The 13,986-nt window shown below is 48.0% G+C and overlaps 6 protein-coding genes across 6 annotated transcripts; 4 read left to right on the top strand and 2 right to left on the bottom strand.

Moving 5' to 3' along the window:
- Positions 1-1,588: 1,588 nt before the first annotated feature.
- On the bottom strand, positions 1,589-2,633 carry BC939DRAFT_507053 (uncharacterized protein; the record flags this gene model as incomplete). The annotated part of the gene is made up of 3 exons (XM_051560855.1): positions 1,589-1,624; positions 1,718-1,857; positions 2,585-2,633. The coding sequence occupies 3 exons, from the start codon at positions 2,631-2,633 to the stop codon at positions 1,589-1,591; spliced, it is 225 nt and encodes a 74-aa protein (XP_051407937.1).
- A 79-nt stretch (positions 2,634-2,712) lies between these two features.
- Positions 2,713-3,321, bottom strand: BC939DRAFT_532452 (uncharacterized protein; the record flags this gene model as incomplete). The annotated part of the gene is made up of 2 exons (XM_051561660.1): positions 3,298-3,321; positions 2,713-3,198 (listed from the first exon to the last, which is right to left on the bottom strand). Exon 2 carries the CDS (start codon positions 3,187-3,189, stop codon positions 2,713-2,715), a length of 477 nt encoding a protein of 158 aa, XP_051407936.1. The 5' UTR covers positions 3,190-3,198; positions 3,298-3,321.
- Positions 3,322-3,913: 592 nt separating this feature from the next.
- On the top strand, positions 3,914-4,657 carry BC939DRAFT_379129 (chromobox protein; the record flags this gene model as incomplete). The annotated part of the gene is made up of 2 exons (XM_051551725.1): positions 3,914-4,172; positions 4,473-4,657. Coding segments are annotated over 2 exons (444 nt in total), but the record flags the coding sequence as incomplete, so codon positions are not given.
- Positions 4,658-5,595: 938 nt separating this feature from the next.
- On the top strand, positions 5,596-6,269 carry BC939DRAFT_464696 (uncharacterized protein). The gene has a single exon (XM_051557410.1). The coding sequence runs from the start codon at positions 5,726-5,728 to the stop codon at positions 6,155-6,157; it is 432 nt and encodes a 143-aa protein (XP_051407934.1). The 5' UTR covers positions 5,596-5,725; the 3' UTR covers positions 6,158-6,269.
- Positions 6,270-6,430: 161 nt separating this feature from the next.
- Positions 6,431-9,692, top strand: BC939DRAFT_415683 (DHS-like NAD/FAD-binding domain-containing protein). Its single transcript, XM_051553002.1, has 7 exons — positions 6,431-6,836; positions 6,946-7,094; positions 7,203-7,259; positions 7,353-7,545; positions 7,625-7,740; positions 7,847-8,095; positions 8,176-9,692. The coding sequence occupies exons 1-7, from the start codon at positions 6,701-6,703 to the stop codon at positions 9,463-9,465; spliced, it is 2,190 nt and encodes a 729-aa protein (XP_051407933.1). The 5' UTR covers positions 6,431-6,700; the 3' UTR covers positions 9,466-9,692.
- Positions 9,693-10,004: 312 nt separating this feature from the next.
- BC939DRAFT_464691 (uncharacterized protein) lies at positions 10,005-13,828 on the top strand. The gene is made up of 7 exons (XM_051557409.1): positions 10,005-10,363; positions 10,481-10,558; positions 10,811-10,885; positions 11,035-11,163; positions 11,432-11,867; positions 12,438-13,255; positions 13,347-13,828. Exons 1-7 carry the CDS (start codon positions 10,349-10,351, stop codon positions 13,596-13,598), a joined length of 1,803 nt encoding a protein of 600 aa, XP_051407932.1. The 5' UTR covers positions 10,005-10,348; the 3' UTR covers positions 13,599-13,828.
- The last annotated feature ends 158 nt before the right edge of the window (positions 13,829-13,986 follow it).

The following is a 13,986-nucleotide window of genomic DNA, read 5'->3' as shown; positions in this document are numbered from 1 at the left end:
TTTTCGCTGAGGAACAGGCTAACGTCGAAGGAGAGTAGCATTCGTTATATTCACTATATCCGCCTTTTACTACCCCACATCATGTTATGCAAGGCATGACAAACACTCGCGGGAGGAATGTACCGCCTCCCCAAAGATATTTCATATCCAAGGCATCGGCGCTCATATCTTTCAGGGGTGTGGAGGAGGAGGAGGGGGAACCTTGCTTGATCGGATTTCTGGCCGCTTTCCTTAATGATTTTATTCATGCAACAGACCTCCTTTCTTAACAATGGGCTCACATCTCTCTGCTTTGCTGTTTGCTCCCCCCTTTCACCCCCAGAAAAAGAACGTTGTGGGAAAGGATTCTTGGTTCCCGCCCGTCTACTTTCCACGTCAGAATACAGGAGCGCGGGCGAGAAGCGGCCACATATTTGTAATCAAGCAATGCCTCAGAGCGCACGAGCTATGAACTCGTTCAGTGCGGCCGAGCACAAAAAAAAGCCCCTGAGTTTGGTCGATAGCGATGGACGCGAGTACTTGCAGGCTACACGCGGCCCGTGCTTCTAGTGTCTGCGTGGTGAAATTGTACAGAAGATCGTCTTAGTGGTCTGCTCCACAAAAGATAGGACAGTCTCGATCCTTCTCTCCCCCCTTTTTTTTTCTCCTTTTCTCCTTTGCCTGAGAACGGGCTTGTCCTGCTCTTTCGCCGCTTAGAGTTCTCCACATCGTTCTCACCCTCCAAGCTCACAATCGGGGTCATTTCACACACCTACACCTACCCTGCCCTTGCATTGTTGTCCTGCGTTTTTGTTGTTGTTGTTTTTTGCCCCAACAATCACGAATGGATTACTATGCGTATTTCGAATGTGCCCTGGGAAACAGAGGGAGAAACGCGTCAGACTATTGCCTGTTGTCATCATTTTCTCCCCCTTACCGTCCTGCTGTATCTGAGGCGGGACGCGTGGGTTGCCCAAGTCCCATGGAGATATCCAGGGGTTTGAGGATGCATCCACTGCGATCCATGATAAGTCCATGTGAAGGAGTGACGACGACGTGCATGCTTCTCATGGATGTTGCAAAAAACCACAATCTACCCGCGCATCGTTTTGAAACGGAGAATTCGGAGTGCAGGTTTTTTTTTTTTTTTTTTGGTCACATCCTGACGCGCGACGCGTGCGACGCGTGGCCGCTACGCGATGATGGTCGCCTATATTTTTCAGACTGCGCGTTCTCCTTTTTTTTTTTTTGTCTTATCTTAGATTCCTTATTGATAGCGACTTTTCGGCTCATGGATACTATTCCTGAGATGTTTCTGGGTACCAGAAGCGGTCCTCCCAAGAACAAGTCCATCGTGTAAAATTGTCTTTTTTTTAAAGTATGTGTATGTCCAATATATATTTATATGGCTGATAGGAGTTATCGCAGTACCAGTCACCATTAGGAAGGCAAAGGACGGGAAGGACACGCATTTTTTTTTTATTGCTCAGTTACTGATCATTTGAAAGGCGAGCATGTAGTTGTTGGAGGGCATGTCTTGGATCCTGACCAGCCTCAGCCTGGACTTTTGTCCTGTCACTTTTTGGATCGCTTCAAAATCACGCACACCTCAAGCAGCATTGCGGTCACGAAGGGTCTGATCGAACTGTGTTATCAGGGTCGGAAAAAAAAAGATAATAGTTAGATCTGATAGCCAAACTTCATTCAGGTAGTAAACACCGCGTTTATTCTTCTTTACCTGCTCGTTACTCTCGATGGTGTAGGCCTCAATGCTCGAGAAGAGCGGCATATTATTCTCGATGGGCTGGAAAACGGCATGGGGATACTCCTTTGCGAAGTGGGAGATATGTTGACCAGACCCCGAGCCGACTTCGAGGACTGACCAGAAAGAAAATCATGAGTTACAATTTACAAGAGTTAGGACGCAACACGCTGCATTCAAGATGAAGCATCCAGGAGTGCCAAGAAGACTTTGTCGCCGGTCCTGAATCTGCATGTTTGTTTGATCACGCCGTTGTCATAAACCTGGGCAATGGCATCAGTCGACACCTTGTAGGTGTTGTTTCGTTTCAGTGACAAGGTGAAGGTACGGTGTATTCTAGTTAAAAGAGTAGACGAAAGAAAAAGGGCGTTTCTTTGTTTTTATACATTTATGAGTTCCTCCATATCCCGGGAAAACGACCGCCATAATCATTATAGCCTAATAGCAAAAAACAAATCAGTTAACTTGCAGGCAAGGTAGGGAGATGAGGGAAACTAGGGAAAATCCAATCGAGACGTTTGCTTGGTAGAGGTCTCGCGTTTTCTCTTCGGCGGTTGACCTGTCGAGTAAGCTCGTACATGTCAAAGTATATCCAAGGCAGGGTTCATAGTGCCGAGACAGCCAGGGGCACAAGCATCGAGGGGCGATGATTGCGTATCAACTGCTGAGGGTTCTATTCAATGCTATAGATACTCCCTGGTAAGCCGTCGCTTGTTGCCACTGGCTGAAAGATAGCGTTGAAGAATGATGAACAGCGACACTTTAATGATAGGGCCCGCAGTCTGGTCTTGCCCGATTTTCCACCCCGAGCGCTGGTCTTCACTTCTATTTCTGTGCCCCTACGACGATAATCGTACTTCGTCTTGACTTGACCTACCCTGGCTGCTGCCATGGTAAACTGTGCCCGAGAACACATGGGGCCGGCTATGTGGTGTAAAATCGGCGCCCAGGCAGATCTGGTGCCTTGCCTTCTAGTCGTCGAAAAAATGTGCTTTGAGGTAAAACACCAGTCGGCCTTTCCCATCCCTGGTGATCCTCTGATCCTCTGGAATCTGAAGCTCCTCCGCTATCTCCAGAATATAAGGATCAAAGCAGAGGGCATCTCGAATGGCATTCCGGACACTACGGCTAAGGCTTTCTTCCTGACGCGCTCTCCTTCTCTCCGTCCTTTCCACATCCTCGATGCTTGGTTCTGCCCTGCCGCTGTTGAGGCGCCGTTCCTGGTGTTCCTTCCTGTGCTCCCCCTGATGCTCGTTCCTCCCGTCTACTCTTTCAATATCCTCGGTGCTTAGCTCTGCCTGAACATTAGCATGGCCGTCTTCATCGTCGTCGTCGTCCTCATCACTACTCGCCATAACATCTTCCATTTCAGGGTCATTCAGGTCGTGATCTAAGATTGGATATCCTTTTGCTTTGCCATTCTCGCGGCTCATGTTCATGTATGCCATGCGTTGAATCTAGATAGTCCAATTGCAAACACAAAACGGAAAACGTTAGTACTTGAACATATGTGTTGCTCCACCTTGGGGTAAAACCAGAACCGCACGCTGATTGACCTATGCAAAACCGAGGACGCGTCAATAGTCGGCTCACGTGACAACGCGCGCCGCGCTCTGTCGAAACAAAGACATGCAGCCAGCGAAATGAGATCCAGCCGCAACCCCACTCATCACCATCGCCACTTCGGTATGTGGAAGCCAGGAATTGCTACTACCAACCACGGGAGACACTGGACGTTAGACGTTCTGACATCAAAAAGACATAGGCAATAGATTCAGAATTCTACTAGATCTGTGAAGTGGTCTTTGTCTGGACTGATCCTTTTATGCCTGCAAAAAAACACCAACCCATCGTACTCAGAGTGGTGAAGCAAAGCATCAACTGGAGACATGGATATTGGCTCAGCGCGCAAAAAACAATGAATCCTGATTATATACACTTTGTATCTTTATACTGTCTAACGAAACTATTTTTTACTCAAACTCTCACGCACACCTGTCTCAATGGGACTACTACATACATAAAGCCGAAATGAGCGATTACAGCAGCGGCGACGAACGCAGGGACGAAAAGTCCAAGACCAAGTCCAAGTCCAAAAAGAACCAGGAAGACGAATTCGACGAAAATCTTCAGGAAGTGGACCAGGGGGAGGAGGAGGAGGATGATAACGAGGATGTGTACGAGGTAGAGAAGGTCGTCGGCCACAAGCGGGACCGAGGGGTTTTATCATACCACTTGAAGTGGAAGGGATACAGCGATGCCGACAACACATGGGAAAGGGAGAAGTCCGTTTTTTGCAAGGATCTTGTGGCAGAATATTGGGATGAGTGGGAGCGAGCTGGTGGACGGCGAACGGATATAAGGGGAAGTATCATGAAGCCCAACATTGTCAGGAGGAGCTCAGTAGCACACAAAGCCAGCGGATCAAAAGGTACACAGTCTTCGGTCAAGCGAGCTTCATCTCCTTCACAATCTATGGAGCCGCGCAAGAAGGTCTCTTCATCCGCAAGCGAGAGAGACACTCGAGATCAGCAGCCCGTTCCAGACTCTCCAGCCAAGAAACAAAAGCTGAACATCGCCACTCATGACCATGATGTCCACAAGGATGAAGATCTGAAGGATCATCACCAAGACAAAAAGGATAGGAGTGACAAGGAGGACGAGAGGAAGAAGGAAGAGAACGAGGACCACAAAGATGAGGATGTGGCGGCTAATGACTGGATGCCGCCAGTAGAATGGACTTCATGGGATGAGCACTTGGAGTGTGTCCAGACAGTAGAGCGGTCGCGGAAGAAGGACAAGATGACGGTTCACCTGACCTGGAAGGACGGCAAGGATACGGAGCACCCGATCGAAGACGCACACCAAAAGTGTCCTCAGAAGCTGATCCAATTCTACGAGAAGCACCTCAAGTTCACTCAGGCCGAAGGCGAAGACGATGAAGGGGACGAGTAAATTGGGCACAGCATGGCGCACTGCTGCGGGCTGCAATAAAATAAAGACTGTCATTTTTATCATTATAACACCACTTCATCCTACTTCATCTTCCTCTATCCTCGTCCCTGAGCCCCAGTCCTAACAACAAGAAACGCTCCTTCGGTCGATCAATACATTCAACCTCCACCATGTAAGCAGCTTGATTCCTTACGCCATCAATCTCAAGAAAGAAACAAGGCCATTGTTTTTTTCCTTTTTTTCCTTTTTTTTTTTCTGCAAGATGAGAGAAGCCATGAGAATCGATGCGACATCCATGTGAAGCATGTACTCCTGGATTCGATGAAACGATTCAAAGGTCATCTCGACGGTCGCATACTCTGCCAGAGGGGTAATAATATGGCCATATATCTGCCATATAAAATGGTTACCTCGTTGAGGCCAAGAAGGTCTCAGGAATAGTTCATCACTGTGCTTGTTTGAGGGCAAGTTGGATCAGCAACAACTTCATGATACATATCGGAGCTGCCCACTGACCTCTTCAAATCATATTTATCTGTTTAGAACACTTTTCCCGTGAGATACTTAGCCTTGACTTGACACCTGTAATGGAAAAACAGCGTACGATGTATCATCACAGTACGCAGAGACACCATCTTCACCACCTACAATCTTTCAATCATCTTCAGCAACCTCAGTGCCTGCAGCATTGTCATCACATTCAACCCCGTCATCATCCACAGACCCGGCCAACTGATTCGCTATTACGGGACATTCGACAGCAGGATCAGGCAGATTACACATATCCCGATCAAATGACTCGGAAAAGATTGGCTTCTGGTGTCGAGGATACGTCAACAGGCAAGGTAAAGAGCATATTCCCGAGGCCTGTCCGATGTGGATCCAAGTTTATTGGCTAATGGCGTGCCTACTTTTCTTTCACCTTAGAAGCGGAGTAAAAGGGAGGACAGCCCACAGGGATCATATCGATGGTCAGGATTTTTAGACACGGAGACAAGCAGCGCAGGATTGGCATCGCCTTATTTATTGATGCAACCAGGACAGGACTACTTTCAGTATCGCATAGTACCGCAATATGATCCTTCAACACCTCCTCTGGATCCTGGACCACTTCAGGTGACAAATAACACCGGTTTTTCGCAATCTTTCAGCTCATATCAGCAGGCAATGGACATTGAGGCGCATTATGAGTTACCGCAATGTGTTCGAGAGGGACTATCTATACGTTCGTTGTCACCAGCTCCTTCTTCTCCTAGCGAGAGCATCATTGACCATGAGGGCTCTACCAATCGTGACCAAAACTACCGACCGGACTCTAGTCATGAGGAATATCGATCAGAGACCTGTCAATTGGCTGAAAAGAAGGCAACCGGTGGTAAACCAAGCATCATCATGGGCTATCGTCCCGGGTGCGAGCGTTGCCGGCGGCGTGAAAAAGGGCATTTTGCTCACTTTGGATGATGGTGGCACACAAAGTGATCAGTTCGGCGAAGTCCGCGGCATGTAGTGGCAAAGTACATAAGCGTCAGTTTCGTTTGACGCGTCAAATAAAAGATACGTCCATACTCATTTGACGGACGTGATTGCTATATGGCTATGTCCATTGACTGAACCAGGAATTGGCCGATCTCCTTGGGAGCAGGCCAGATGTCGAAGCAGTGGATGGACTGGGTTGTGTGAACCTGATACTGTGCAACGGGTGTCTTTTCTGTCCAGGAAACCCATGTGGTATCCGTCTACTTGTGTAAAGGTTTGCAGCCATAAATACAAGGTTTACTTGAGCTGCATCCCTCCTTTTCTCCCCTCGCACCTTTACTTCTCTCTTCCTTTTCCACCAACACCACCATCCATCTTACCACCGCTCATCACCTTCGACAGCCCCTCGCAAATCGCTTTCTTTCTTGTACTCCTTCGCTAACCATCACATCTGAAACTTGTACCTGGCTGCTTTCCTCCTCCCCCTGGTTCTCTGCTTGGGTGCTTTCCCTTCTGATTCAAAAGGCCATGTCCTCTGCAGCCGCAGCCAGGGTCCCTGTCAAATCGAGGCCCATGAAGCCGAAGCCAGAGCCAGAGCCTCGCATCAAGATCCTAAAAGACGGAACCGTCAATGCCATCGCAGATCTCATCACAGCAGGGAATGGTAAAACGGCTCTCGAAGAAACGAGACAAAAAAAATACCACTTGCGCCTTCAGACCTCCATGCACCCCTGGACTTGAGGCTCACAGCAATCCACATTCCCCTTCTGTAGCCAAAAACATCATCGTCATGACCGGTGCTGGAATTTCGACTGCCGCCGGCATCAAGGATTTCAGATCACCGGGAACCGGTCTATACGACGATCTCGAAAAATATAACCTGCCATTCCCGGAGGCAGTTTTTGATCTCACTTTCTTCAAGGTGTGTGCAATGGACCACGACACGGTCACTATTGCAACAATGCTTTGATAATATATCGCTGCTGCTTACTCGATTATCTTTACTCTCGTCTTTTTCCATTGTTTTCAGGAAACGCCTCTTCCATTCTATCGCCTCGCCAAACACCTGTACCCTGGCCGGTTTCGAGTGAGTATTCTGTGATGGTGCTCTGACTGCCCGTTCGAGCTCAATTGAACAGAGGACAAGAAAGCTGACCTGTTTTTTTGTTTTTGTTTGTAGCCGACATTGACCCATTATCTGCTGCCGCTTCTTGCAAAGAAGAACCTGCTCCTGAGATCCTATACCCAGAACATTGACTCATTAGAGCGGCTTGCAGGACTGGATGAGGGCCTGCTGGTGGAGGCGCATGGGTCGTTCGCGTCTTCAAAGTGTGTACAGTGTGAGATGACGACTGATCCTGTATGGGTCAAAAGTAAGTCGTCCAAGGAATTTACTTGTTCGTTTATCTTTTAATAGAAAAAGATGATTTAACAGTTGTTCGTGTATTACAGGACATATCATGGCTGGCGATATCCCTTACTGCAAGCGTTGCTCTGGATTGGTCAAGCCAAGCATAACATTCTTTGGAGAGAATGTGCCGTTGCGCTTCTCAGCTATGGCCGAAACTGTACGTCTGTTCGGTGAGATGCCTTCACGTATTCCTTAGAGTGCTTATCATCTAACCATTTTTCTCTTTTTTTTTTTTTTTTGGTATCCGTCCTCCACTCATTTAGGACTTTGAGAAGTGCGACCTCTTAATTGTATTGGGGACGTCACTGAAAGTCGAGCCATTTAACAAGCTCATATCAAAGGTTTCTCCGAAATGTCCACGGCTACTGATCAACCGCGAGATAGCCGGACAGGAATTGCACTCAGGGTTCGATTTCGACGACAAATTGAAATATACTGTGCAGCGCGATGCCTTATTTCTTGGAAACTGTGACGACGGCGTCAAGAAGTTGGCTGCACTCTGTGGTTGGGAGGTAAACCTACTTATTCAGGGTTAAGGTCGGTATTATAGCCGTTTCGCAGAGTTTTAACAACTGCTCCGTGTTACTTATAGGATGAACTTCAGGCGATGTACGATGTCGGTCATACACAGCTGGACCTCGACGAAGAAAAAGAGAAACTGGAGCTCGCGAAAGCAAAGCAGGACGATGAAGACGACGAATCGGAAAACGAGGATTTGGATCCGGAGGACGACACGGACAGGAAAGCTACCAACGAAGTACTGGATTCAACGGACAACCTCGATGAAATTACGGATCGCTTTAAAAAGTCGACAATTCTTTCTCAGAGCGAGGAAAATCAGCTAAATGAAGGTCTCGTTGACTCAAAACTGGAAAAAGCAGACGCCAATTTTAACATGCCGCAGATGACAATAAATGGCAAATCCGAGCACGCTACCCATATTCACAAGGAGTCCGCAAGCGAATCCGCCAAAGCAGGAGGGCCTGATAGTGAATCAAGGGAGAATTCATCGGTGACGACGAGCAAGGACGCAACCCCTTTAATCACTCCTAACGATCGACCCTCGCTTTCTTCAGCGGCAAAATCAGGAGAAACCCATCAAGACGCTTTGCAAGCAGAGGCATCTCAGATACCCGATACAGAACCATTGATCACTCGCAACATCCCGTCGATGACCCCCTCCTCTTCAGAGACAATCCAAACTTTAGCCCCAGAATACCCAGAGGCTACCAATTCGACAACAGTGGCGACAGAGTCTTTGGACCTGAGTGGGCCAAAGGCGGTAACAAAAGAGCTCGCATCAGGAGAATCAGAGGATAAGAAGGATGGAGCCGAAGCAATTGCCGACAGGATCGATTCTGCAGCGGATGATGCAAAACCCGTCAGTGATTCCGCCCCCTCATCACCTGCACAATCCAGGGGCTCGCCGGTTTATACGCCCATGGTTCCGCTCACGGATATAGGATCGAGCACAGCCCTGATGACTTCGTTGGCCTCGCCGATATCGATCTATACTCCCCTCAGTGTCGCAGCAGCTTCACCGAGCCATCAACAGCCATTTCCGACCTGTATCCCAGTAACGACGGTGTGTCCGAACACAGCATCAGAGACTGCGGTTATACATGGGGCTGGGTGCGACAGCTTTACCGGTAGCACGAATGGTGGAATAGACAGTAGCAGTGGCATGGGCAGCAACGGCAGCGGAGGTCGTGCAGACGGGGCAGGATCGCTACAGGTGAGGAGGAAGCGACCAAAAGATTTCGAGAGTGCAGGAAACACAGGATTATTGAAGAGCGAGTTCCGGTACTTGCGAGGGCTAAAGATGGTGCCTCCTCACTACCTGAGCTGTGGACGAGTGACGAAGAGGCGTCGCGTTATGTAAACTAGTCATAGTGTAATAGAGATACGGGAAAGAAGTAGTAGTAGTAATGTATCATCTTTAATAGCTGTAAAACGCTTACTTTTAGCCCCTTGAGGCTTTCTGATTGTTGGACGAGAGTGGATGAATGATTCATGGGAGTGCACATGTGGTGGTTCTTGTTTCCTATCAAGGAATGCTTTTCAACAAAGTCATTAATGTACTGATGCGAAAGATTGTTTCCGTGGTACAAATAGATCTACAACATTGATAGACCATTGAAAGCGATACAATGGAAACCACGCTTATTAGGGTTTCGAAACAAGGGCGAGGTGTGGGAGATGAACAATAAAGGGAAGGGGAGGGGGTGGGGGGGAGGGATGGGCAGACAAGAAGCCAGGTCAAGTTTAGAATACGGTTTCAGGACAATCAGCCGCCAGCGAATCAGGCCGAGTGCTCCTAATTCAGGCACACGTTACTCTTCGATTGCCGCCTCTACTTTATTTTCCCGTCCATCTCAGTCTCATGGTCTGATTCTTTTCATTTCTCCCATCCTTCTCATCTCTCTTCCCATCCCACTCCCCCCTCTTCTTCTTCTTCTTCTTTTTCTTTTCTTCCTCCTCTCTTCTTCCTCCTCTTCCTCCTCCTCTCTTACTCACACTTATTCCCAACACACACTCTATTTCTCTTCTCATTCCCTTTCATTCCATCTCCCTTCATTACCATCGCTCTTCTTCATTTGATCCATCTTTCTGCATTCTCCTTCTACGCACTCTACTGTCCTCATCTTCCCCCCTCTACCTTAACAACGACCTCATACTCCTCTCCGACCTTTATATATCTGCCCTAACGTCTCTCCTCAACCCCTCCTGCAACTAACGACTACCTCCTATACTGCTGCAGCACAATGGCTGGCCTCAAGGTACGCCATCGCTGTCCTCGTCTTACAATTCAACCGCAGACCTATTCTACTCAACGCTCTTGCTGACTCCTCCTTCACTCCTCTCTCTCTCTAACACCCAACCTGGATACATCTTAGTATGAACTCGACCAGTGGAACGAAGGCGTGATTGCGTTCGATCAGGGTCTGTACGAGGATGCCCTGGAGATCTTTGAGGTATATAAAAATTGTTAGCAATACCATGTCTGCGACTACATTCCTTAACTCTGTCACACAAAAAGGAGATCGCTCCCTCCTTCTCCTCCCGTTCAACGCTCAAGGGTTGAGGCTCGAGGGAGACGTCTTTTTTCGTGTTTGCTCCACTCGTGTGCTTGCTGTCAGTGCGAGGCATTAAAAAACTAAAGACTGTCTGGTTGTCTAACCGTCTGCATGGTACCATTTTTTTTTTCTGGCGTCTTTAATACGTAGCCTATTGCAGACTCCGCTAAGATCCATTTCAACATCGGTGTGGTCCTCGCTACCTTGGGCGACTTTGAAGGAGCGGTATGTAGAAAGATATATATATTTGTGCCCCTGCTGCCATAAGCAACCAAGAAAGTAAACGCGTACTGAACCAGGAACTGGATCAGGGCTGTTACATGTTTTAATAACTATGATCACCTTTTGTTTCCATTCATGGTACCACAATGTAGAGTGCCGCTTATGCCCAGGCCACGAAGCTGGATAATTATTTGGCCATTGCTTACTTTCAGAATGGTGTGGCGAATGTTGCGCTCGAGGACTATTCAAAGGCCCTCAACTGTTTTCATGACGCTTATTTGGTAAGTCCCTGTGGTATTTGTTTGTTGTTCTTGATTTTTTTCCGCCTTGATCCATGGGCCGATTATGTGAGAAATGTGTCAAGCGGGGCATTCTATTCGTTCGAGAAATGGATCTATAATCGGCTTCAGCCTGAGAGCCGAGAGAGCAGATTTTTTTTTTCCTGACAGTCGTCTCCTGTGGGGGGATTATAAACGAACCGAACTGACATGTTTCTAATAATTTCTCTTGCATGCATCCCTCTATATGAAATTGGGCTGTATCTTGTAGTATCTCCGAGGAAATATGGTGATCGACTACACGCAGCTGGGGCTGGACTTCAAGCTGTTCTCTTGTCAGGTCCTCTACAACCGCGGACTGTGCTATATCGAACTTGGGGAGACGGATCTAGGCATGACAGATATCTGGCGCGCATCACGGGAAAAGCAGACCAAGGCGCATGACATACTGGACCAGGCACTCAGAAACAAGGGCAAGGACTGCACGGTCTTCACAGTGCCCCAGGGAATTCTCTATCGTCCACCAGAGTCCAAAGTGAAGAATTCGAAAAAGAAGGATTATCTCGGCAGCTCCAAAGTCATTGCTGCCGTCGACGCGTCCGACTCCTTTGCAGGATTCCAGGGCAAGTCCGCCTGGCAGGTCCAGATGAGCGGCCCTACCAATGTCGCTGCAGTGGAGGAGTCTCGGCCCATGACGCCACCTACGGGTAAGTCTGGCACCAATGTCGTTTTATTTCCTGGGATTCAACTCCAAAAATCCACTCCATCTTTTGCCACCACTTTTTTTTTTTCTCTTTCTTCGTCATTTTCGTGCATTCCCTTGGGTTGGGTTTGGATTGAATGAATACTCTCAATCTTTTATTACTCTTTTTGTTTTAATTTTCTGTGAGCAAGCCCATAATTCGTGCGCCTTTGTTTATTTGCTCTTAATTTTTTTCGTCTCCACCCGTGGTTTGTGCTCTCAACTAAGCACGCAGAAAACAGGCGTCAATGTGTGGGCAGCAGCAGCAGCAGCAAAAAAAAAAAACCAACAATAACGCTTATGAGGGGGAGTCTAGAAACGCGTGTTATCTCGTATCACTGGGATTCATCGGCACCATCTCGAATCCCGAGAAATTACATGCATGCATGCATGCATAAGAGCATGAAGTACAGAGACTACGAACGGCGGGGAACCTGTTCTCCAAAAACCTGAGCAGAGTAATTTTTTTAACCAATTCTGTCTATTTCTGGGCAATTGTTCTGCTCTCGTCTCATAATCAAAAAAAAATACATAGGTCTGCAACGCAGAGCCACAGAGCGAGTGGGTCCCAATTTGAATGTACGAGCAAGGAGAGGAACGGACCCCGAGAGACCACAGCTGGAACACGCAGCCTCCTATAACGGTCAGGACGCGTCAACACGTCGTGCAGGACCAGGACCGTCATCCCTTGGCCCAGCTGGATCTGAGCCAAGGCTGTCGCTCCTCTCCCGTCGCAACACGGATGCACAGCGACCCGCACCCTTGAATCTCAATGGATACTCAAACATTGGAGGACCATCCTCGGCAGCACCGGTAGCTAAAGCAACGACGGCAGGAGGAGCAGCAACAGCAGGGGGGACGACCAGGAGTCAGTATCAGGATGAGCTGGATGATCTGGAAAAGCATGTGTACGCACTCAGCATTGAGGCTCAGGAGATTACAGTCGGAGACCGGGCTAATGGATCACCTTATAATATATCGACGACATCCTCCTCGATGGATCTGCGGGTCTCACCGGTACCAACCCGGTCCAATTCAAATGGACGACAGAACGGACAGGGGCTGGCACATCCAATGCCAAGTAAGACCGGCAACTACAACAATCATAACTATGGCAGTAGTCCACCCAGTCGCACGGGTACACCACCTGTGTTCCAGGAATTGCGGAGAGTGGGTAGCAAAAATGGAAGCCTTCGACGGGAAGACAGTGTCCGGAGTGCGGCCTCTGGAGGCAGTGGTGGATCGATGGGTAATGGGATCTATCAACAGCCAAACGGAAACCACTCTGGATACATGCATGGTGCTGAGGGACCGTATTTGGATGAACCCGTCTATGCTGGACTTCGCGATAAGGTATACAAACACTTTCGTCTATTTTTATTTTTTTAATCTTTTTTTTATCATTCGTTTTCCTAATTATTTTTATTTTCTTTCCTGTTGTTAGCTTCGTGTGAAATGCCACTACATCGATACGCGGGCAGTCCTTGTGCGGGCCGATACGCCTCTTCAGGAACTGATCCAGCGGGTGCAGGAAAAATTCCAGTCCAGCCGACCACTGAAGCTGAAGTACAAGGACGAGGACCGTCATATGTTGTCGATGGTCGATGACGAGGATTGGCTGATGGCCCAGCAGGTTCATGTGGAGACCACGGGCAGTCTGGATCGCATGGAGCTGTGGTGCTTTGATGACGAGTAGACAAGTAGAGCGACGGATTCGTCTTTTTTTCATTTTCTATTTTTCATTACATACCTCTTTTCGCAGGCGTTTTGAGGATGCACACAAACACACACACACACACGCACACACATGCACATGCACATGCACACAGACAATTTTAAAGACATCATCGTCTCCATTACCGGCATATCTCCACATAGAAAGGCTTCCTGAACAGAAGGAAGGACCGTAAAAAAACAAAAACAAAATAATAATAAAAAATAAAAAGCACACAACAAGGACAAAGCAACAATAGTAGCTTGACTATCCAAGTGTTTGTTTTCTGAACGAGATGTTTATTATCGATTTTCACAAAAATAAAAATAAAAATAAAACCTCCCCCCCCCCCCTCTCTCTCTCTCCCTCC

The sequence above is a fragment of the Gamsiella multidivaricata genome (genome assembly GCF_025024155.1).
Source record: "Gamsiella multidivaricata strain RSA 2152 chromosome Unknown BC939scaffold_84, whole genome shotgun sequence".
Taxonomy (NCBI): Eukaryota; Fungi; Mortierellomycota; class Mortierellomycetes; order Mortierellales; family Mortierellaceae; genus Gamsiella; species Gamsiella multidivaricata.
The sequence above is the reverse complement of the archived record's forward strand: the minus strand, read 5'-3'. Positions and strand labels throughout refer to the sequence as shown.